At 45.9% G+C, this 21,870-nt stretch overlaps 2 protein-coding genes across 9 annotated transcripts in view; one reads left to right on the forward strand and one right to left on the reverse strand.

Annotated features, from left to right (window-relative positions):
- The window catches only part of GPR107 (G protein-coupled receptor 107), a 72,189-nt gene extending 59,166 nt beyond the window's left edge, over positions 1 to 13,023 (reverse strand). The window contains exon 1 of the mRNA XM_035015616.1: positions 12,719 to 13,023. Within this exon, the coding sequence (XP_034871507.1) occupies positions 12,719 to 12,859 (141 nt within the window). The 5' untranslated portion in view covers positions 12,860 to 13,023. The remainder of the gene's footprint in view (positions 1 to 12,718) is intronic.
- Positions 13,024 to 19,857: 6,834 nt separating this feature from the next.
- Positions 19,858 to 21,870, forward strand: part of FNBP1 (formin binding protein 1) — a 140,790-nt gene continuing 138,777 nt past the window's right edge. For all 8 annotated transcript variants that reach the window (XM_035015619.1, XM_035015620.1, XM_035015617.1 and 5 more), the window contains exon 1: positions 19,858 to 20,132. In XM_035015619.1, the coding sequence (XP_034871510.1) occupies positions 20,109 to 20,132 (24 nt within the window). In that variant the 5' untranslated portion in view covers positions 19,858 to 20,108. The remainder of the gene's footprint in view (positions 20,133 to 21,870) is intronic.

A 21,870-nucleotide genomic window follows, 5' to 3' on the forward strand; every position in this document is an offset into this window, starting at 1 on the left:
AACAGGGTGCCCCTGATGGGCATAAAAGGGCAGTGACGTGACCATATTTGGTGTTTAGACAGGTCACTCCAGCTACAGAACAAATATGAAGTGGACTAATCCTGGGACACCAGCTAGGAGGAGACCACACTGGCCCAGGAAGTAGAAGGATGGCCTGGACCTCACATCTACAGAACTCAGTGTGGAGAAGTCATGGAGAGATTTCGGGCTTGAGAAAATGAGTAGCTGGTGGTCCCAGCTACCAAGGAAAGACCTGGAGCAAGAGTAGACAGGTTGGGGGTGAAGGAGTGGAAGGACAAGTGGGTTTCCAACATGCAGAGATGCTTGCAAGACAACTGGACAGAAGTGGGGAGATGGATTTAGTTATCCAGAGCTCCAGAAGAAAGATCTGATCTGGACATGAAATAGGAAAAAAACACGCACAATCCCTAAAGACAAGTACTGTTTTGGTGTATTTTCTTTTTTTCTCCTCATCTTAATAATAGTTGTTTTGCACGGACAATCCTGTTCCTCCAAAAAGGAGAATATCAGAAATGCTTTTGCCTTAACTTCCTCAATAATTTCACATTAAATTGCTTTCAAATATAAAGCAAGTGGAGTAAAGATACTTCAATTTAGTTGTTCTCATAAACTGAACTTTAGAGAATAAATACAGCAACACTTAACTGAGCTAGCTGAAGGTCACCTACCTGGCCACTTCATTTTAAACAGCTCACCAACCAGCAGTCCATAGATGGTACGGCCCATGAATGTGTTAGCTTTGGCCTACATGTTTGGTTTTTTTTTTTTAAAGATTTTATTTATTTATTTGACAGAGAGGGACACAGCGAGAGAGGGAACACAAGCAGGGGGAGTGGGAGAGGGAGAAGCAGGCTCCCCGCAGAGCAGGGAGCCCGATGCGGGACTTGATCCCAGGACCCTGGGATCATGACCTGAGCTGAAGGCAGTCACTTAACCAACTGAGCCACCCAGGCGCCCACATGTTTGTTTTTTTTTAATTTCAATTAGTTGCTAACTAATATCACGTAAAAGTCGGAATTTCTAACTTTTCTTGAGGGAACGAAAAAAGAACCACAAGACCTAGCCTGTCTAGGCCACATTCCAATGCAGCAAAAGCAGAGAAGAAGTACCCCCTCCCCCCCAGCAGAGGAGACATGCGCTCCTCAGCCAGCCACGCTCTGAGGTCTCCCACAGCCGGCTCACACAGCAGCTACCTAGCTTCCGCCAGCATCTAAGCCCGTGACCTCTGATGAACACAAACAGCAGATCTCAAAGGCAAGCAAAGATGCCTTTCAACAAAAGGCACCCACAATCAGTCTCTCTACAACAGAAGAAAACAAGAATACTACCATCTACCACCATTCGCTGCCCGCCTACTATTAATGATAGGAGACACTCCCCCTCCATGAAACTTAATATTCAAATTCTTGGCTCCTTGTATTTAGACAGCAACTCACAAAAGGAATGAGGTAAAATTTACTGAATAAAGCAAAATTCCAACAGCTAAGCATATGAGAGAGAAAAACTACAAAAAGCTGAAAGAAAATGCAAAACACAGAAGTCTGGGGTCCTGGCAATCAGGGGTCTCCTCAGTGACAGTCACTGAGGGCTGGTTGCCTGGTGCAAGTGGTAAGATGGAAAAAGCCCTGATCCCGGGCTCAAATTCTGTTACCTCCACTTATGTAACCCAAGTTCTGATACCCTAATTCATAAAGCAGGGACGATAACATTTATCTCAAAGGGCCGATACAAGGAGTCAATGAATAAAAAACATCCAATATTTAGCAGTCTCTAGTTTATACTGGATACTTTCATACCAAGTAGCTATTACCACCACTTAAAACATTCTATAGGACACCTCATTTCCAAGTGAGCCTCGAACATCTCTCACTGGACCAGTGGTCTCAACCTTCCCGTGCACACAGCAGTCTCATATACTACAGTTCTGGCAGCACACTTAAGAGAGACAAAAGATTTAAAACAACACTGAATGTACCAACAGCATCTACCTCAGCATCACATTCGCCCAGCTCTCTGCCTGTCTCACTCTGCGTTGCCTTGGATGAGCTGCTGTCTGCCTTGACCAATCTCTCTTCCACACTCCCAAGGCCCAGGTATTGAGTCTGACCTCACGCTGCTGCAAGAGCACCCTATATCCTGTCCTTTTCTTTTCTTAGAGAGGGAGAAAGACAGAATCTTAAGCAAGCTCCATTGCCCAGCACTGAGCCCGACACAGGGCTTGATCTCACAATCCTGAGATCATGACCTGAGCCGAAATCAAAGAGCCAGACGCTTAACCGACTGAGCCACCCAGATGCCCCTGTATCGTTTTCTACACCACCCTGATCAATACTCTGGACAGGCAAGGCTAACCACATTCATTTTACATAATGACCACCGTTTTGGAGGCTGCCTAGGAAGGGTTTGAGGTTTACCAGGAGGGACCAGCTAACAGTCCATGGCCCTGAGATGAGGCATAGCACGGATAAGGAAGATCCTCTCTCAATTTCCCAAAACTTTTCAGATACTTTTGGGGGTGAGGGGGGCCTCACAGAGCATTCTGTGCAATGGGGCTGCAGCCACTGGTTTAAGGAAGATCTGCCATATAAGGCTGGTGTGACCAGGTGGCTCCTGATCAGGGGGCAGTGGTTTTCGAGTACTCATGCAGAGAGGGATTTGATCTATTCACTTAGGATCATCACTACATCAAATTGCTAAAGATGTTCTCTAAAGGCTCTAAGGAAAAACCCTCCTTGTGTCTTCTGGGCTTCTGGTGGCTGCTGGCAATCCTTGGATCTGCTTGGTGTGCAGATGCCTCACCCCAATCTCTGCTTCTTTCTTCACATGGCCTTCTTCCTTCTTGTGTGTCTTCTTGTAAGGACACCAGTCATATTGCAAATAGGGCCCATCCTAATCCAGTATGACCTAATCTTCACTACTTAATTCTGCAAACACCCTATTTCCAAATAAGGCCACATTCTGAGGTTCCAGGCAGATACTAATTTTGGAGGGACCCTAGTCAATGCACTATATATATATCTATATACAGATAGATAGATATAGATATATCCATCTTCCTAATCATTCACACTGAAGCATTTTAGGTCTTAATTACCCGGCCCATATATATGTTATCCTTCAACTAAAGAGGTGAAGGAAAAGAAAACCTACTAACTAGTCCAGACAATACTTTTTGACTCCAACTGTTTTTCTACTAGTTAAAAAAGTAGTAAACTACATATGAGGGTGCGCTGGGGGAGACGGAAAAAGAAGAAATAAAAATGTTTAACAGCAGCAGTGGAAGGGGCAGGGGCAATAAAAGTGGGGGAAAAAACCCAAAACAATTACTAGAATTTTCCAGGACTGTTTTATTAAAAACTCTAGCGATCAAATATCTGATTCTTCTGCACTAGTATTCTCAGAAGAAAGCAAACTGGCACGCATGCCACCAAACAGGAGTCACTTTTAAAAGGGCCTGTTACGTGCTTATACACACACATGCTGAAGACCAGATGCTTGATACACAGTTGTACTTAAAAGAGAAGAAACAGGGTGTCTGGGTGGCTCACTCAGTTAAGCGTTTGCCTTCAGCTCAGGTCATGATCCCAGAACCCTGGGATTGAGCCCTGAGTCGGGCTCCCTGCTCAGTTGGGAGTCTGCTTGTCCCTCTGCCCCTCCCCCTGCTCGTGCTCTCTCTCTCTCTGTCCCGCTCATTCACTTTCTCTCTCTCTCAAATAAATAAATAAAATCTTTTTTAAAAAAGAGAGAGAGAGAGAGATAAAACCCTGAAAGATCTGTGTAAGGAATCATTTAAAGCAAACACTGAGGTTAGGCGTCTTTCCAGCTCAAATGGCCAGGTACTGGTGTTAAAATAACCTTCAAAGTGCTATAGACTACTCCACTTTGGTGCATAAAAGAAGGCAGGAAAAGGTATGAAAAATGAAGAAGACTCAGATCAACCCATATGTTCACAGTACCCAAGCCCAAACAAAATGGAAACCTGCTGTCTTTTGGCCACACCAATTAACCAAAGAGCAGCATGTGCTCAAGCCAAACAACAATGCTTCACTCCATTGGTTTAATAAGAGGAAAAGGAGTTAATTCAGCTATGCTAATGGGTGATTACACAGGAACTGCCCTTCACATCCTGCAAAATATGCCAGTTCGATAATCATATCCCCAAACTTAATCCTTCTACCATAAATGTGAGTAGGAGGGTGGGAACATATGTTTACAATCTGAGGATAAATACACATCTTGCTCCTATGATCCCTTCCCAACTATGAAATCACATTAACAGTATTATCTGATCTTCCTCCCATAGCCTGTTAGGTGGTGGAAGCAGCATCCACCTTCATAACCTCTGCCAGCAACCTAGATGCCACCCCCTCCTTCACCTCTACATCTGTCCATCATTTACCTTCTAAATAGCTAGTGGTCAGGGCACCCAGCTGGCTCAGTCGGTAGAGCATTTGACTCCTAATCTCGGGGTTGTGAGTTTGAGCCTCGTGTTGGGGGTAGAAATTACTTAAAAATCAAGTCTTAAAAAAAAAAAAAATAGCCAGTGGTCTGTACCCTCTTCTCCCTCCTCTCCACAATGCCCTACTTTAGGCCCTAATCTCGTACCTAGACCCTGTCTATAACTGGCTCATCCCATGCTTCCAGTTCTGCCCTCCTGATCAAGTGTCCACAGAAACCTATCTAAAATGTAAGCTCAGGGGTGCCTGGGTGGCTCAGTTGGTTAAACATCAGACTCTTGATTTCAGCTCAGGTGATGATCTCAGGGTCATGAGACTGAGCCCCACGCTGGGCTCTGCACTGAGTGTGGAGCCTGCTTGGGATTGTCTCTCTCCCTCTGCCCCGCCCCCGCCCCCTGCTCACACACTCTCTCTCTCAAAACAATAAAATAAAGAAAAGAAAATGTAAACTCAATCACCCTCAACCTAAAAAAACGTCAGTGGCTCCCTGAATGCTATAGAGAGGGATTCAAATGCCTTCCCATGCCACAATGACCTACCTCTATGCATTTCTTCTCCTCTGCCCTTCACTCTCTATACACCAACACCATGACAGTGGACTATTTCTTGCCACCCTGCTCATGAAGCTGTCCACTCTGACTGGACTATCTCTTTCCATATGCTTCTCATAGGTAATTCCTTTTCCCAACATGTAAACTCCTGAGGTTCAACTCAGATGCTACCTCTTACAGGAAATCTTCTCTGTCTTATGCTCTTAGAAAAGGTTCAGGATTCTGTGCTCCCACAGGCCCGGGGCATGACTGTTAAAGACACCATGCTGTATCAAAACTACTTGTTCCTGGGGCACAAAGCACGTATCTGACAAAGAATTAGTATCTAGAATATATAAAGAACTGTCAAGACTCAATAATAAAAAAATCCAATTAGAAAACAGGCAAAAGAGGGGCATCTGGTTGGCTTAGTCGGTAGAGCATGTGACCCTTGATCTTGGGGTTGTGAGTTCGAGCCCCATGTTGGGGAGAGAGTTTACTTAGAAAACAAACAACAACAACAAAAAACCCAAAAACACAACTGTTTCTGTGCCTGTCGCATTTTTGCATTTCTAGTGCCTGGCACATAGTAGGCATTTAATAAATGTTGAATGAATGAACTACTATTTAGTTTGTTCTACTAGTCAGTGCTATGTTTTATATAAATTATACCTAAGCCTTATAACTATCCCATGAGAGAACTACAGATGAGGGAACTGAGGGTCAGAGTGGCACGTGAACACCGATCTCTTGTGCTTTCTCTTCCACACACGCTCTAACCACACACACACACACCCCACCCTGGCATGTTCTTATTCCCTTTCCAGGTCTCAGCTTTAATATGCCTTCTTCACAGAACTGTTCCCTTATGCCAAAAACCAAAGCAGGTTCTTCCTCACACAAAATAAAATCCACACATCTCACCACAGCCTCCAGGCTCATGTGTACCTCCTTATCTTCCCCTCCTGTCTTCCACTCTACCCCTGACCACTCTGCTCCAGTCACACAGGCCTCCCCCTAGTTCCCAAGACAAATGAAAATGAAGACTGTCCTACTCAGGGCCTCTGTACCTCTTGTTTCCTTTGCCTGCAATTCTTCCCCTAGATCCTCAAATGCTTGGCTCATTCTTTAAGCTTCTGCTCAAATACCACGTCTTCAGAGACACCCTCCCAGGACCCTATAAAGAGTAGCTTCCAACTCCATTACTCTTTACCCTGATACTGCTTTATTTTCTTCTCGATTCATCCCAATCTTAGACTACTTGTGCGTTCATGTGCTTCAGAACTTATGTCCATTACCACTAGAATGAAAGTTCCATGTGCATAAGGGCTCGGCCCTGTTCACTGACACAGCCTGTATTTAGAGCAGTGCCTGCCCAGCATATAATAGACACCTGATGAGTATCTGTTAAATGAGTAAGAGAGTAGAAGATGTATGTTGCAAAGTCATCTAGTAAGCTTAAAATCACTCATTTTAGTCAATGAATACACACACACACACATAGATTTTAAGTCAAAACAAAACATTTCAAGTATACACTTTTTTGGCACAACTTTCTGCTTTAATCTATCTTTTCGCTTAACACCTTCTGATCTAGATCCCACTGGTATAGAGGATGTCTTATGTGACTAGCCCAAAAGTTATACAGTGTATCATGGAAGTCAGGATTCCAACCAAGATCTGTCTATTCCAAAGTCATGCTGTTTCCTAAACTATATTCAACAGCTAGTATAGTTCTGATTTATGATTATGGTTTATAATTTGTGGATAATTACCATAAAAGTAAGTACTCAACCCAAGAATGTCCAAATTAAACCAAAGCACTCAAAGCTTTAGCAAGACACTCTCTTGCCATTGTCTTATATGCAGCAGCTACCTGAAAGCTACAATTATCAGTCATCAAAATACTTTGTATTTAAAAATACAAAAGTCTTATGCAGCCATCAAAAGGAATGAGATCTTGCCATTTGCAACGTGGATGGAACTGGAGGGTATTATGTTGAGCGAAATAAGTCAAACAGAGAAAGACATGTATCATATGACCTCACTGATACGAGGAATTCTTAATCGCAGGAAACAAACTGAGGGTTGCTGGAGTGGGGGGTGGGATGGGAGGGAGGGGGTGACTGGGTAATAGACACTGGGGAGGGTATCTGTTCTGGTAAGCGCTGTGAATTGTGCAAGACTGTTGAATCTCAGATCTGTACCTCTGAAACAAATAATGCAATATATGTTAAGGAAAAAAAAAAGAAGAAGAAGGAGGTAGCAGGAGGGGAAGAATGAAGGGGGGGAAATCGGAGGGGTAGACGAACCATGAGAGACCATGGACTCTGAAAAACAGACTGAGGGTTCTAGAGGGGAGGGGGGTGGGAGGATGGGTTAGCCTGGTGATGGGTATTGAGGAGGGCACATTCTGCATGGAGCACTAGGTGTTATGCACACAATGAATCATGGAACACTACATCTAAAACTGATATGTGATGTATGGGGATTAACATAAGAATAAAAAAAAATTAAAAATACAAAAGTCTACAATGTAAAAACTACACTCAGACAACCTCTAACATAAAACTCAGATTATCCTTTTTTATCCCATTAGTAAGAATTTAAAAATGACTTTTTTTTTTAAGATTTTATTTATTTATTTGACAGGGAGAGACAGCCAGAGAGAGAACACAAGCAGGGTAAGTGGGAGAGAGAGAAGCAGGCTTCCTGCCGAGCAGGGAGCCCGATGCAGGGCTCGATCCCAGGACCCTGGGATCATGACCTGAGCCGAAGGCAGATGCTTAACGACTGAGCCACCCAGGCGCCCCTAAAAATGACTATTAAAATAACATCAGTGGGGTGCCTAGTTGGCTCAGTCGGTTGAGCATCCGACTCTTCATTTCAGTTCAAGTCATAATCTCAGAGTTGTGAGACTGAGCCCTGCATGGGGCTCCATGCTGGGCACAGAGCCTACTTAAGATTCTCTCCTTCCCTCTCCCTTTACCCCTTCCCACCCACTCATGCACACTCTCCCTCTCTCTCTCTCTTAAAAAAAAAAAAGGGGGGGCGCCTGGGTGGCTCAGACGGTTAAGCGTCTGCCTTCGGCTCAGGTCATGATCTCAGGGTCCTGGGATCGAGCCCCGCATCGGGGTCCTTGCTCAGCAGGGAGTCTGCTTCTCCCTCTTTCTCTGCTGTTCCCCCTGCTTGTGCTCTGTCAAAAATAAATAAAATCTTAAAAAAAAAAAAAAAAAGAATAACATCAGTGATCATTTAAATACACCATTTATTCAAAGTTAGGAGTCAGAAAATAAATGCTTAATAAATAAATGAATGGAAACCACCCATCATCCAGAAAAAGCTAAATTATATTCCATATTTTAAGTTTACAAAGTGGAGAAGTATTAAAATACTTGAGAAAAATTCCCATCAACAGAGGGAAGTCTAGGGACGCTCAGTCAGTTAAGCATCTGCCTTTGGCTCAGGTCATGATCCCACTGTCCTGGGATCGAGTCCCACATCGGGCTCCCTTCTCAGCGGGGAGCCTGCTTCTCCCTCTCCCTCTGCTGCTCCCCCTGCTTGTGTGCGCTCTCTCTCTCTCTGACAAATAAATAAATAAAATCTTAAAAAAAAAAAAAAAAGAGGGAAGTCTATACTACACTCAGAATATGGAGGACCGTTATCTGTTTCCTTGATGGTCTGAAGCCTCCATGCCCGGATGGCATGTGGGTAGGGATCATGACTAATATAAGCAATCTATGTTTCCTGAGCATATGAATGCCTAAGGAATAATACTTGTTTACATTTTATACACTTTTCCTTTGTTTCATGTGCCATATTTGAGAGATATAACAAGATCCACTATATGACGACACATAATTTAATCAAGACAGTCCTATATTTTGACACCAAACAGCACAATTAAAGATCAAATACCTAACTGCTGTGTTCTGAATGTTTGTGTTGCCCCAAAATCCATATGTTGAAATCCTAGTCCCCAAAGATGATGGTATGGGGTCTTTGGGAGGTACTTATGTCATGAGGCTGAGCCTTCATGAATGGGATTAGTGTTCTTGTAAGAGAGACCCCACAGAGATCCCTCACCCCTTCCACCATAAAGGTACAGCAAGAAGACACCAGCTATGAACCAGGAAGAGGGCCCTCAACAAAGCAAGCACCTTGATCTTGGAATTCTCAGCCTCTAGAAGTGTGAGAAATAAATTTATGTTGTTTATAAGCTACCCAATCTATGGTATTCTGTTATAGCAACCTGGAAAGACTAAAGACACTAATGAACACAGAAATGTAAGCACTGGACGTCAACAGGGCAAACATGACAAAAAGAAAGACAATCAGACACTACATCTCCCAGTGGAAGAACACAGCACTAATTGAAGTGGTCTTGCCAAAAGAATCAATCCTGAACATGATCAAGCCTCTAGATCCAATTAACTCAAAGAATAGATGAACATATTAAACTAGAAAACACGTGTCCACACAAAGACATGCATGTGAATGTTTGTAGCAGCATTATTCACAATGGCCAAAAACACAGAAAAAAAACCCAAATGTTATCAATTGGCGAATCAAGAAGAAAAAAACGTGGTCTATCCATACAATGGAATAGTATTCAGCCATTAAAAAAGGAATGAAGGGTGCCTGGGTGGCTCAGTCGTTAAGCGTCTGCCTTCGGCTCAGGTCATGATCCCAGGGTCCTGGGATCGAGCCCGGCATCGGGCTCCCTGCTCAGCGGGAAGCCTGCTTCTCCCTCTCCCACTCCCCCTGCTGTGTTCCCTCTCTCACTGTCTCTCTCTGTCAAATAAATAAAATCTTTAAAAAAAAAAAAAAGGAATGAATTACTAATACACAGTACACATGGATGAACCTCAAAAATTTAAGTAAAAGCTACAAACACAAAGGACCACATATCGTGTGATTCCATTTATATGAAATGTCCAGAAAGGGCAAATCTATAGAGTCAGAAAGGAGATTAGAGGTTGCCTGGGGCTAGGGGTGAGAATGGGAGTGAACTGCAACGAGCACAAGGGATCTTTTGGTGGTGATGAAAATGTTCTATGGCTGGACTGTGGTGATAGTTGCACAACTCAACAAATTTACTAACAGTCACTGAACTGTAAATTTAAAATGGGCGAATTTTATGAAATGTAAACTGTAGGGGCGCCTGGGTGGCTCAGATGGTTAAGCGTCCACCTCCGGCTCAGGTCATGATCCCAGGGTCCTGGGATTGAGTGCCGCATTGGGCTCGCTGCTAGGCGGGGAGCCTGCTTCTCCCTCTGCCTCTCTCTCTCTCTCTCTGACTCTCATGAATAAATAAAACATAAAAAAAAAAAAAGAAATGTAAACTGTACCTCAATAAGGTAATTTTATAAAAGTATGGCGCCTAGAGAAAGAGAAGGAATCTGGGGCACCTCGGTGGCTCAGTCAGTTAAGTGTCTGACTCTTGATCTCAAGGGTTGAGTTCAAGCCCTGTGCTGGGCTTTATGCTGGGCATGGGGCCTCCTTAAAAGAAGAAAAGAAAAGAAAAGAAAAGGAAAGGAAAGAAGGAATTTGAGAAGATTAGGAAAACCAGATGGATGATGAAAAGTGTAGTATGGGGGACTGGCTCAGTCGGTGGAACATGTGACTCTCGATCTTCGGGTCATGAGTTCAAAGTCCACGTCACACGTAGAGATTACTTAAAAGAAAGAAAGAAAAGTGTAGTATGGGACAAGAAATGTGAATAAAAAAATGAAAAGACTCATTTCTCATTAAAAAAAATAATGTGAAGAGAGAAGTAATATATGTGGGAATGGGGCAGAATTAGCCACTGGTTAATAATGGTTATTCAGGCTTGGTGACAGGTACACAGGAGCTCCATCTGTCTACTATTGATATCTGTTTGAAATTCTCCATGATAAAAATTTTTTAAACAGATCAATGCATATTTATGGTACCCACTAACTTCTTCATGTTATTTCTGCCAGTCTAGGTCTATAACCTGATCAAGTCTCCTATTTCTCCCAGTCCCAAGCAAAACAAGACAATCTAATGTTGTTGCTCTGATAGGCTCCCTTCAGGTGACTTCTGTTTCCTTGGGGAAGAAGTCAGAATATTTACTTAAAGAGAAAAGAAACCACCAGTATTATTATGGAATGACCACTACAATACTTATGAAACATGTACAGGGATGAAAAACATTAAGTAATTTAGCACAACAGGAAGAAATCAATTACCAGAATTATGCCAATTCAATTTGCTTCTACCACTGAGGTCAGTATATGTTTTCATCTCTACCAACACTGTATTTACCACCCAGTGATGCTGACCACCTGCCATTTTAATTCTAGAAATATACAAATCCAGGGCACTGGATTGGCAGCCAAGAGACATGGTCCAGTGTGTCCTATTACTAGCTTTGTCTCTAATTAATAACCTACATGAATTCAGTTACACTACTTAATCTAAGGATCCTAACCTGTAAAATGAAAGCATTCTGAAGATCCAGAGTTCTTGAGTTGGAGTCATAAGCCTGGCCTATGGATAAACTTCAGCAAGATTAAAAAGTCCCAGAAATTCCCCAAAAATGTTTTGTCTACATTCCTACCTGCACTTCTCTGGGGAGAGGTTCTATAGATTTCAACAGATTCTCAAAAGGAGTCAAGACTCACCTATCTCCCTGCACTTAAGAACCATTTTAATCAGGATAAATTTTACTTTCAAACAACAAAAGCTGAGAACCAAAAGTTGGTGCGTGGGTCTGGCCAGGCTCTTTAACCAACTGAGCCACCCAGGCGCCCTGGCCGGGCTTTTTAATCTGCATTCTATATTCTTTAAACTCTACCTTCACAAAACACAACGCTTCATGGTTTGTTAAAGCAATGTGTTTTAATAAGACAAACTACCTATAATCCTACAATTTCTGAGAAAACTGTACATTATGAAAAACACGTACAAGGCTTTGGGTCGTAACGACTTATTTTTCCACTCCCCAAATATATTAACCTGCTGAACCGCCTGGAGGCACGTTTTAGCCTTAGACGACTGTTAGCTGTGAGTTATAAAGTAAGATCCAAGGGATCATTCTAGGCCTATCGTAAATCTCTTCCCTAGACAGGCAGGCTCTCTAATTAGAAACACATTTTTAATGCTGGTTTTAAATTCTCAGTCGTGTATTTCAAGCAAGATTCGAAATTCCTTAAAAAAAAAAAAAAAAAAAGTGAAATTCCTCCTGGAGATTCCCGCTTTCATCAGTCCAGACAGCGCCCTAAGCCGAACCGGGAAACTGAGGCTAAGGTTTCGCGTACCTCCAAGGGGCACAGGAGGATGAAGAGTGGACACGGCGGACAAGCTACGCCGGGGATAAAAGTCAGAGGTGCGAAGGGAGGGGGAAGGGCTGGTCGCTCTCTGCTAGGAACCTAGGGAAGCCAGCAGGACCGAAAGCGCGGCCTCCAGCATCCCTGAAGTTAACGCCTCAGTCCAGCCCCTTCCCCTCTGAGGCTCAGTTCGAATCTTCCTGCCCCTTCCAGACGGCCTGAAGACCCCCGGCATTTCCACAGTTCCCAAGAGACCCCTCTAAGAGAGAGGCCGCGCCGGGGGAAAGGAGCGGTGGGGGCAATCGCTCAGAGACCCCCACCGTGGGCCAAAGTTGCCCCCAGCCCAAGACAGAGGCCTCGGCCTCCGCCCCCCGCCCGGCCCTGCCGGGTCCTGCCCGGCCCCGGCCGGCCTTACCTTGAGCGCCAGGTGGTGGACACGGCCCAGGCCGGGCTGGGCCAGCAGCTGCAGCAGCCCCAGCAGTGGGAGCAGCCGGAGGCCCGCGGCCAGCGGAGCACAGCGGGAGCCCGAGGGGGCGACTGGCGCCGGGGCGGCCATGTTTGTTCCAGCATCACCAGCTGCTTCCTCTCCCGCCCACTTCCGGGGGCAAAGGGCGGCGGCTCCCGGAAGGTCCTGGAAGAGGCGGTCGGCGGCAGGCAGCCCGGTACCTGCGGGCCGTTTCCTGGGGCGTGCGGCCGGGGAAGTGGCCGAGGGACCGAAAGTGGCCACCTTGGGGCCGTTCAGTTTGGTCTCCCCTGTGCAGACTTTCGGCTTAGCCGGAAGAGGTGGAGCCCGCCGGGGGGGGGGCGGGGGTTGAGAAATTGGTGGCGGTTGCCGTGGCAACAGTCCCGGGGCAGGACACTCCTCCCCCTCCACCCGCGCGGGGCCTCACGTCCGCCCCGTGGAGTTTTGCAAGCGACCGCAGGGGGATCCGGGTTCTCTGCGGGTGGGAAGTCTTACGCTGTGGCTACAGCACCGTGCCCCGCTGATGAGTGGACCGGTTTCAGGAGCGGCGTTGAGTCGGTGGAAAATACAGAGTTCCTGGCTTGTCAAAGGTCCCTTGGTTGTGTCGAGGCACCTCACACTGAAATTTCAGACGAAATGGTTGCAGTAATACGATTGATTGAGCCCTTAACTGGTACCTAGGCCTTTTGTGTTCCTTATTGCATTTGATCTTGGAACAATCTGGTGAGGTAGGAGGTAGGTATGACCATTATCCCCACTTTACAGGGAAGCAAACTGAGGCCCTGAGAAATTAAGTCATTTGTTCCAGGTGGACAGTCAAAAGGAAACCTTTAAATACTGTGTTATATTGCCTCGTGCTACTTCGTGTGACCCCGAGAGTCGGAGTCTCAACGTTTTTCTCTTAGTTCCGTGTGGAAACTTTCTTTGCTTCTAATCGGTGGGATTTATAGGGAGACCTTCAATAGCGAATTCAGTAGTTGGTTCCCTTTTCTCACCATTTTGTCAAGAAGTTACAGAAGAACATGCTTAATGAAAATTGCCAATAGGCTAGCCAAGTTTAGTTTTTAGATTCTGTTTCAGCTTGCCATACAAGTAAGTAATGCATGCTTTTTGTGTGAACTCATTTAAGTAAAAGAGAAAGTAAAAACCACTAGTGTATTTTATGACAGAATATGATTCGTGAAGTTTTAATTGGAACTAGGAACTGAAATGAACATATCTTAATATTTAATATATTTTAAAGGCCCTAATGGGCTGCACTCAGGTTAAAAAAGAAAAAATCAGTTGGGAAAATACAGAATGGGGGAAGGAGGGATGAGGGGGTTGGGAACTAGATTTCTTAGCTGTGTGCAATTTTGGTAAAATCATGAATCTGAATTCCTCCCTTCTCAATAACCCGTACAAATGGTGTCACCCTCTATAAGGGCGAAAGTAGGGCACTAAGGTGGAGCCAGGAAGATAGAGGCAGTTTACTGGGTGAAGCATATCTCTTCCTACCCCAGCCTCTGATCTTTGGCCATCTATTACAAATATGTAATCTTACATCTTTGAACAGAATTTTTATCTGATCTCACTACCCCATTTTGCAGATAAACTGAGAACGAGAAACTATTATTCTAAGAATCCACAAAGGGAGATGATAGTAGTTAAATTTAGTTACTGAGTGATTAAATTTGCCAACTATTCTGCTCGGTACTTTATATATACATTATCTCATTTAATGTCACAAAAACCTTATAAGGTATATATTTTCATTCCTTTTTTTAAAGGATGAGACTGGGTTGATTACTTTATTCAAAGGCCTCTGCTCATTTATAAATGAGGCAGATGGAACGCTCATTCAGGCCCCAACCACAAAGCCCAGTACTTCATCTCTGTCGTGCATTGTTGTAAAAAATCATTTGCATACGAGGCTGGAAGAGTCCTTAGATAATCAACAGATCCATCTATCTGTTTAGCAAATTTGAAAACAAATCCAAGGAACTCAGTTGACTTGCTCAAGATCATACAATTTCTGCCAAGTATCTTTAGAACCAGGACTACAACCTCCTCTGCTTCAGACCTGGGTCCGTGCATCTTGCACTATACCATACATGGTTTTCTAATTCTTACCATTTTTAATCTTTCAAAAAATTAAAAGCCCAGAATATAAGTAACTGATGTGTTATCAAATGAAATGCTAGAAGGGGCGCCTGGGTGGCTCAGTCATTGGGCCTCTGCCTTCAGCTCAGGTCATGGTCCTGGGGTCCTGGGATGGAGCCCTGCATTGGGCTCCCTGCTCAGCGTGGAGTCTGCTTCTCCCTCTCCCACTTCCCCTGCTTGTGTTCCCTCTCTCGCTGTGTCTCTCTCTGTCAAATAAATAAATAAAATCTAAAAAGAAAAAAATGAAATGCTAGAAAAATTTTCAGAAGGCACTTTAAAAATCAGCAAAATGAGAGAACATAGTAGGAACATAAAATAAGTGATACTTTCTTTTTGGAATCGAGATTTCAAAGACAGTTAACTGATTCTCACTTCACTGTGAAACTAGTTCAAAGAAAAGGTGATGAGTGGACTGGTTTCAGGAGCGGCGTTGAGTCGGTGGAAAATACAGAGTTCCTGGCAGTTTCATTTTTAAAGGCAGTCTGCAATGCTTTGGAGTATTTCTGTTGTTTACTTTTTAAAGCAAGGTTCTGTTTTTGAGACTCTCTGGTTTTCAACTTGAATATACTAATAGGCTTCTAAAAATGGAATGATCAGGAAAAGTCTTTAATTTCATTAAGTGATACGATACTCATGAAACATTTAAATAGTTTATAAAATAGAAAGCTTTTGTCTTTTAGTTTCTGGGAAACAATTTTACAAGAGCTTAAAGTTGGTTTCTTATTCTTTGCTTCTTTTCCCTTGGGAATTATTATGTGACCTTCACAGGGTCACATACCAATGGTATCTGTCCAGTTTATAAGGAATAGCTTCCTTCAGGTATTGGAGCACTATATTGTGCCAGTCATTAATTTGAAATTGAGAGAATTAAGAAAGGGAACGCTAATTACAAAGACTTAAAGTGAAGTGTTTTTTAGACAGTTAACTTTTCAAATTCAGTGAAAACTATCTTGGCAATTATATTTAGGCACATAATTTCAGAGTTTCAAGAAAAGCTTATTTGCATAATCATGATGCTGTAACTGGAAACAGACATGTTGAGTAGCAGAACAAGTTATGCCTTCTTCTCCCTGGCACCATTTTCTACGGGACATTAAACTTGAAGGTATCGACTGAAAAAGCCTGGAGGAGCTAGAAAGAAGACTCATCTCCTAAACCTGACTTTTAACCTCACTATCTCAGTCAAGTCTATTTTATTTTTCCATTTCCTCTAACTTTGCAAGATGCACTAAAGTTTGCCACTGGTAGCTGAATTTATAGTTTGAACCTAATACTATTAATAATATTTGGTATCAGTTTAGGAATTTCCAGAAACCTTATAGAAATTAGTGGGTTAATATTTGCTGGTTGTAACAAGGTATGATTACCATTTGTTTTTATCGAAAGAGTTGACAGTTCGGACCAAAAACCTCTAGAAACACAGTGTGAAGAACCGGAGGTGAAATAGGCGACTGGCCACACATTCAGAAGTCAAATGTCACTTTCATTCTTCGACTTGAAATGTCATTTCTTGGGGCATGGGGAAAGCCCATCGAGTCTTCTTGCAGAGAGTCATCTTGGAAAAACTAGGCCCTGGCATGTCTTAAATCCCATGAGTTGGAGAAAAACATCAAGTTCACTTCCCCTCAACTTGGTGGCATAGTGTGTAACTTGCTCAGCCACAGGACAGCTGGTTTTTCCTGATTTCATGCACATCTTCATAGACCTTCAGGGGAATTCCACAATCAGGTACAAAAATTGGTTGCAGTTTTAAGATTCTACTCACCACAGACTTGCTACTTTTATCCCACTCCAACTTTTTCCACTTGACTGGTTTCTTGGGTCCTTAGTGAGAAGTCTGAATGCTAAACAAATGGAGAATTTTAAACTAGAAACTAATGGAAGCTATTTTAACGGAGGAAAAAAGTCCCGAGAGGGTCATTATGAATAGTACTTCAGCAGTAGACAACCAATCAGTTAGTTGTAGTTCAGGCGAGCCGCGTTGCCACATCAGAAGTGTGTCGAGGATTGTGTTCCTTCGTACAATAAGTAAAAATCCTCCAGAAAACAAGAGGAAAGGAAGAGGAATAATATTGGTGCCCTTAAGTGCTAAGCATTTTACCCATATTCTTTAATCTTCAAAGTGCTACTACAAATCTTTGAAGTAACTAGCATTATTTCCATCTTTTTAGAGCTCTTTTTGGTGCTATCACCAAAGCCAGTGTGCCCCTCCAGCTTCCTCATTCAGCCTTAGAACAACCCACGAAGTCCCTGTTTGACCAATGAGGAGACAGAAGCTCAGTTTAAGTTAACTTGCAAAGGTCACACACACATCTAGTAAGTAGTGGGATGCTAAAATCCCGATTTAACAAATACCAAACCTATCTCCTGTAAAAAAGATAAGGTAGGTAGAGAGATCTATACATCAGAGGTCCTGAGTGAGATGTTTATTATTTGCTAGCAGCATTAGAATTGTCAAAAAGCCCTGGTAGAATTCTTGGCCTCTAACTACACAGCGACCTGTATAGGGTCTCTAATAATGTCCACATGATCAGGCTTTTTGGTGAAAATTTATATAGGCACCCACCGAGATCAGAACTTTGTAAATCAGTGTTCTTCAAATGTTCCTGAGAGGTGAATCAGGTGTGCTTAACCTCGATTGACCCTCTATGTAATTCAAACACTTACGTAGAGAGGGTTCAGAATACCCCCTGTGATAATTGATTCCTAAGTAGGTCACAGTAATTTGTTAATAGTGAGAATTCTTTGTCTTAGAATTATTCCCTCACCATAAGAGAAACGGAAGTAGATTTAGTTCTGCCTAGAAAACACTGTGTTGTATTTTATCTTTCCCCCCCCCCTGCTGGCTTCTCTTTATCCAGACTGTTTTGTTTCCATTGTCTTGAGATCAGTGGTGCCTTTTTCCTTTTTTCTTTTTTTTTTTTTTTTGAAGATTCTGACATTTTCAAACCTTTTCCAGGTACCACCCAAACTTAATGAAGTTAAAGATATTTGCAGTGTGGTCTAGTTAACCTGGTTCCATATAGTTCTGCTATTGTGGCTTCTAATGGGTTCCTATAACTATTTCCTGCTTACTCACCTTAAAAGGTTTCACTGTCATGTGGTCTTTTTTTCTTCTGCTGTCCCTTTCTCTTCTTTCCCTTCTTTAGAGCAGCAGGTTGTTTTTCCTCCTGATTAGCACATTTTCACAAGTGGTCACTGTTTTTGAGAAGTCTCCAAGAATTCAGTCAAGATTAGATCATTGTATTTGACTGGAAAAATATTTAAGTGTTGGCAGGAAGGAAAATTGAGTTGATTACTGAGCAAGGTCTTGTAAGCTAACCTGCATTTCACTTACCATTTCCAAATAGCAGACTAAATTGTGAGGCATTGTTTGAAATTCTGAGCCCTCCAACTCACTCTGGCTATTAATCTGCTTTGGGAGTAAGTGGCTGGCTGTCCTGATCGTTACATATCCAGGAGGCTCTGGAGTAGAGTTCTCAGACCGGGTAACAGTGAGAGCAAAATATTTAAACACACACACTAAAAACAAATGAGTAGGGGGAACTTGTAACTGAAAAAAGACAGACCAAAACAGTCTTGACAGTTTAAATTTATTGTTAACTGTGTCCAACAAAGGAAGTAGACTTGTAGGTTTATCTGCAAGGGTTTTCAGCTGCACCCTTTCATGGAGGAGAATGATAAATTTGTGGAGGCTGGTGGTGGTGGGGTGGTAGGTATTGGAGAGATGCATCATTGTGCAATATTTCTAAAATGGGGCCCATTTTAGTTCAGAGTTACTCAGAAAAGCCAGTAGTATTAAATAAGAGAGAAAGAAAAGTTGGGGAGAAAGGACGCAATGATTGAGATGAAAGTTGGAACTCCAAAAGTTCAACATATCTTGTTGGAAATATTTGTGTAGACCTTTGGAACACAGAGAAAGAAAAGGGGAGTATCTACTTAAAAATCAAGTCTTGGGGTGCCTGGTCGGGGCAGAGCTTGGGACTCTTGATCTCAGGGTTGTAAGTTCGAGCCCCACCTTGGGTGTAGAGATTACTTAAAAATAAAATCTTAAAAAAAAAAAAAAAAAAGTCTGCTCTCAGTTTCCCAACCATGGGCCGAGTAACAGGTGCTCATCTCCTGATCCTCACCAGCACAGGGTAAGATGGATAGTTCTCACCTCCATATGGCAGGCCAGGGGCTCTGAGCTTCTAGAGAGGTGGAGTCACTGTCTGAGGCCACCCAGCTAGTACATGCGGGAGGCTGGATTGGAATCCAGCACGTTATCTGTGGACCCAGCGTTTTTGCCACTAAGCGGCAACGTGATTTCACGTCTGAGCGTTTCTTGGCCGAACAAGTTGAGAACCACTGGTTTCAGAGATTGAAAATCACTGGTTGTATGCCCCTGGATTCCTTCCCCAGCCGCTCAGAGCTGCTTGGTCGCTCTTGGTCCCCATCTGTATCCTCACCGAACCAGGCCCCACTCCCATCGCGCAAGTCTGCAGGGCACCTCGGGCCTCCGCGGCTGCTAGGCGGTGGGGAAAGAGCATCCCGAGCGAACTCTGGTCGGCTCAAATGGCTGCCAAGGAGAAGTATTGTCCTTAAGTCCAAATTGGTGCTTGGCGAGGTGGAGCACCGGTAATAACAGGGGCCGGCTTCGTTCAAAGGCGAGAGGTTGTTCTAAGAGCAGAGAGTGTGGTCGCTAATAATAAAGAAGTCGGCGGGGAGAGTCCTCCCGGTTCCCGGTCCCGGCCGCCCTCCCGCCTCCCTCTGCGTCCTTCAGGAGCCCCGGGCGGTGCGGGTCGGCCCGAGGGCGCCCAGGAGGAGGGGGGGCCGGGGCCGGGGGCGGGGCCGGGGCCGGGGGCGGGGCGCGCGCGTGCGCGAGCTGTCAGGCCGGCCCCACCCCCGGCGCGGCCCCGCCCCCTCCCGCCGCCCCTCCCTCGCTTCCCCCTCCTCTCGCTCTCCGGGTGTGGGGCGGGCTGGCGGGCGCTGCGGCGACCGCGGCGGCTGCTTCCTCGGGCCATTTTGCTGAGGAGCGACGGGGAGGAGGAATTGCTGAGGAGACCCAAGGCGAGGAGCGGCGAGCCGGAGGAGGCGGCGGCCGCGCGCGCACCGGGCTTTCCTCGATTGCGGGGATCTCAAGGGGCGAAGGGAATCGCCGGGGAGGGGGACCGGAGAGCCGCGCCTGCCGCGCGGCGCGCCCCTTCCCGCCCCCTGCACCATGAGCTGGGGCACCGAGCTCTGGGTGAGTGAGGGGCCGGGCCCGCCGGGCTGGGGGAGTGGGGGGGAAGGTGCCTGGCGCGCCTGGGCAGGGGGCGCGGGCCGGGCTGCCTCGGTGGAGGCGATGGCGCGCTGGTAGGGGTCCCCGCGGCCTGCGGAGGAGACGCGGGGCTGGGTGCCCCTCGTCGGCCTCGGCCCGAGCAAGAGGTGCAAGCCAGATTCGCCCTTTCGAGGCGAGGGGAACTGGTGTGGGAAGGAGGAGGGGGACGGATCCGGGTCTCCCCGGCGGCCTGAGGAGGGGGCGCAGATCTGGGGCCCCTCGGCGGCCTGAGCTGGGGGCGCGGATCTGAGTCCCCCCCGGCGGCCTGAGCAGGGGGTGCCGATCTGAGTCCCCCCTCCCCGGCGGCCTGAGCAGGGGGTGCCGATCTAGGTACTCCGGCGGCCCGGGTATGGGGCACGGACCCGTGTCCCCCCACGCCGGTGCTTGGGTAGGGGTCCGGGCTCCCCCCCACGGCGGTCTGGGCAGGAGGTGCGGATCTGAGTCCCCCTGCGGACGGAGCAGGGGGCGCGGATCCGGGTCCCCCGGGCGGCCTGGGCAGGGGGCGCGGGCCGGCCTCCCTCTCCCCGGCGCCCCGAGGCCAGTGTGGTGTGTGGAAAGAGCAACCTTAATCCCTCGGGGCGAGTAACCGACGCGCGGCTGACCAGCTTCGAGGGGGGCGTGGAGGCCCTCAGATTTTCCGGGCTGCGTTATCTGTTCGGGCTCCCCAGCCGCGAGTGCCTAGGGCTGTTCTCCCCGTGGAGGTGCGGGCCGATCTGGCGCTCCTCTCGGGGGCGGGGCGGCCTCGGCCGGGCCGGGTCTCAGGTCTTGGGTTTGGGGGTACAGGGGCGAGAAGTGGTGTCTTCCCTCTAGAGGCGAGGACTTTTGACCTGTGGCGGCGCGGGGCGCACTTGCAGTTCTAAAGAAGCAGCTCAGATCCTGGATTTGCGGTGGGGACTGCGGCGTTTGGCCTGGAGGGGAAAGTAATCGGAGTTAGAGGGAGATCTTGTGTGACCACGTTCAGAAGGAGGCATTCGCGGGAGGAAGAATTCTTTAACTGCTCAGAGGAAACAGTCTTAAATGGGGAAGGTTGGCGGCGAGGGGAGCCCTCTGAGATCCTTAACCTAGGGCTGCGGATGGGTAAACAGGCAGCGCGGTGTCTGAAACCTCTTGCTGGAAGCTCTCTCCCCGGAGCCGGGCGACCAGGGGATGCCGAGGCAGTGCACAAGCCATCCCTGGGGAGGAGAGGCTGTGGCTGGTGGCGTGGGGCTTGTTTCTCTGCCTTTCTCTGGATTCCCCGGGAAATCACTGGGCAAGGGATAGGCAGTGCAGTGCCGGGGTGGTGGGGGAGGAGTGGATGAAATCTCAATCATTGCACTGAAATGTTCTCAAGATGAGCCATTTCCCATGATGAACTCGGAAAGTGCCTCCTTTCGGAATTCCATTTGTAAAGGGTGTGGAGGAGAAAGTGTGTGTGGGGGGGTGGTTGCTGTCTGAGTTGAGGCCGAGAAATCTCACGTCAAAATAAAACAAGGTTAGAGCAGCGATAGAAACAGCGCATCCTCCCTTAATCTTTTTTTTTTTTTTTTTTTGGCTTTAATTGTTTTTACATAACCGTTTCTTAGGCTCAGAAACAGCTACTGTCTTTGACACCAAAATCCTGAAGGCAATAGCTCCCTTAAATTACAGTGATTGATTTTATAAACACTCTCTGTCTAAAGGGACT

The sequence above is a fragment of the Mirounga leonina genome, unplaced genomic scaffold (assembly GCF_011800145.1).
Source record: "Mirounga leonina isolate KUSES-001 unplaced genomic scaffold, KU_Mleo_1.0 Mir_170, whole genome shotgun sequence".
In the NCBI taxonomy this organism is placed as follows: Eukaryota; Metazoa; Chordata; class Mammalia; order Carnivora; family Phocidae; genus Mirounga; species Mirounga leonina.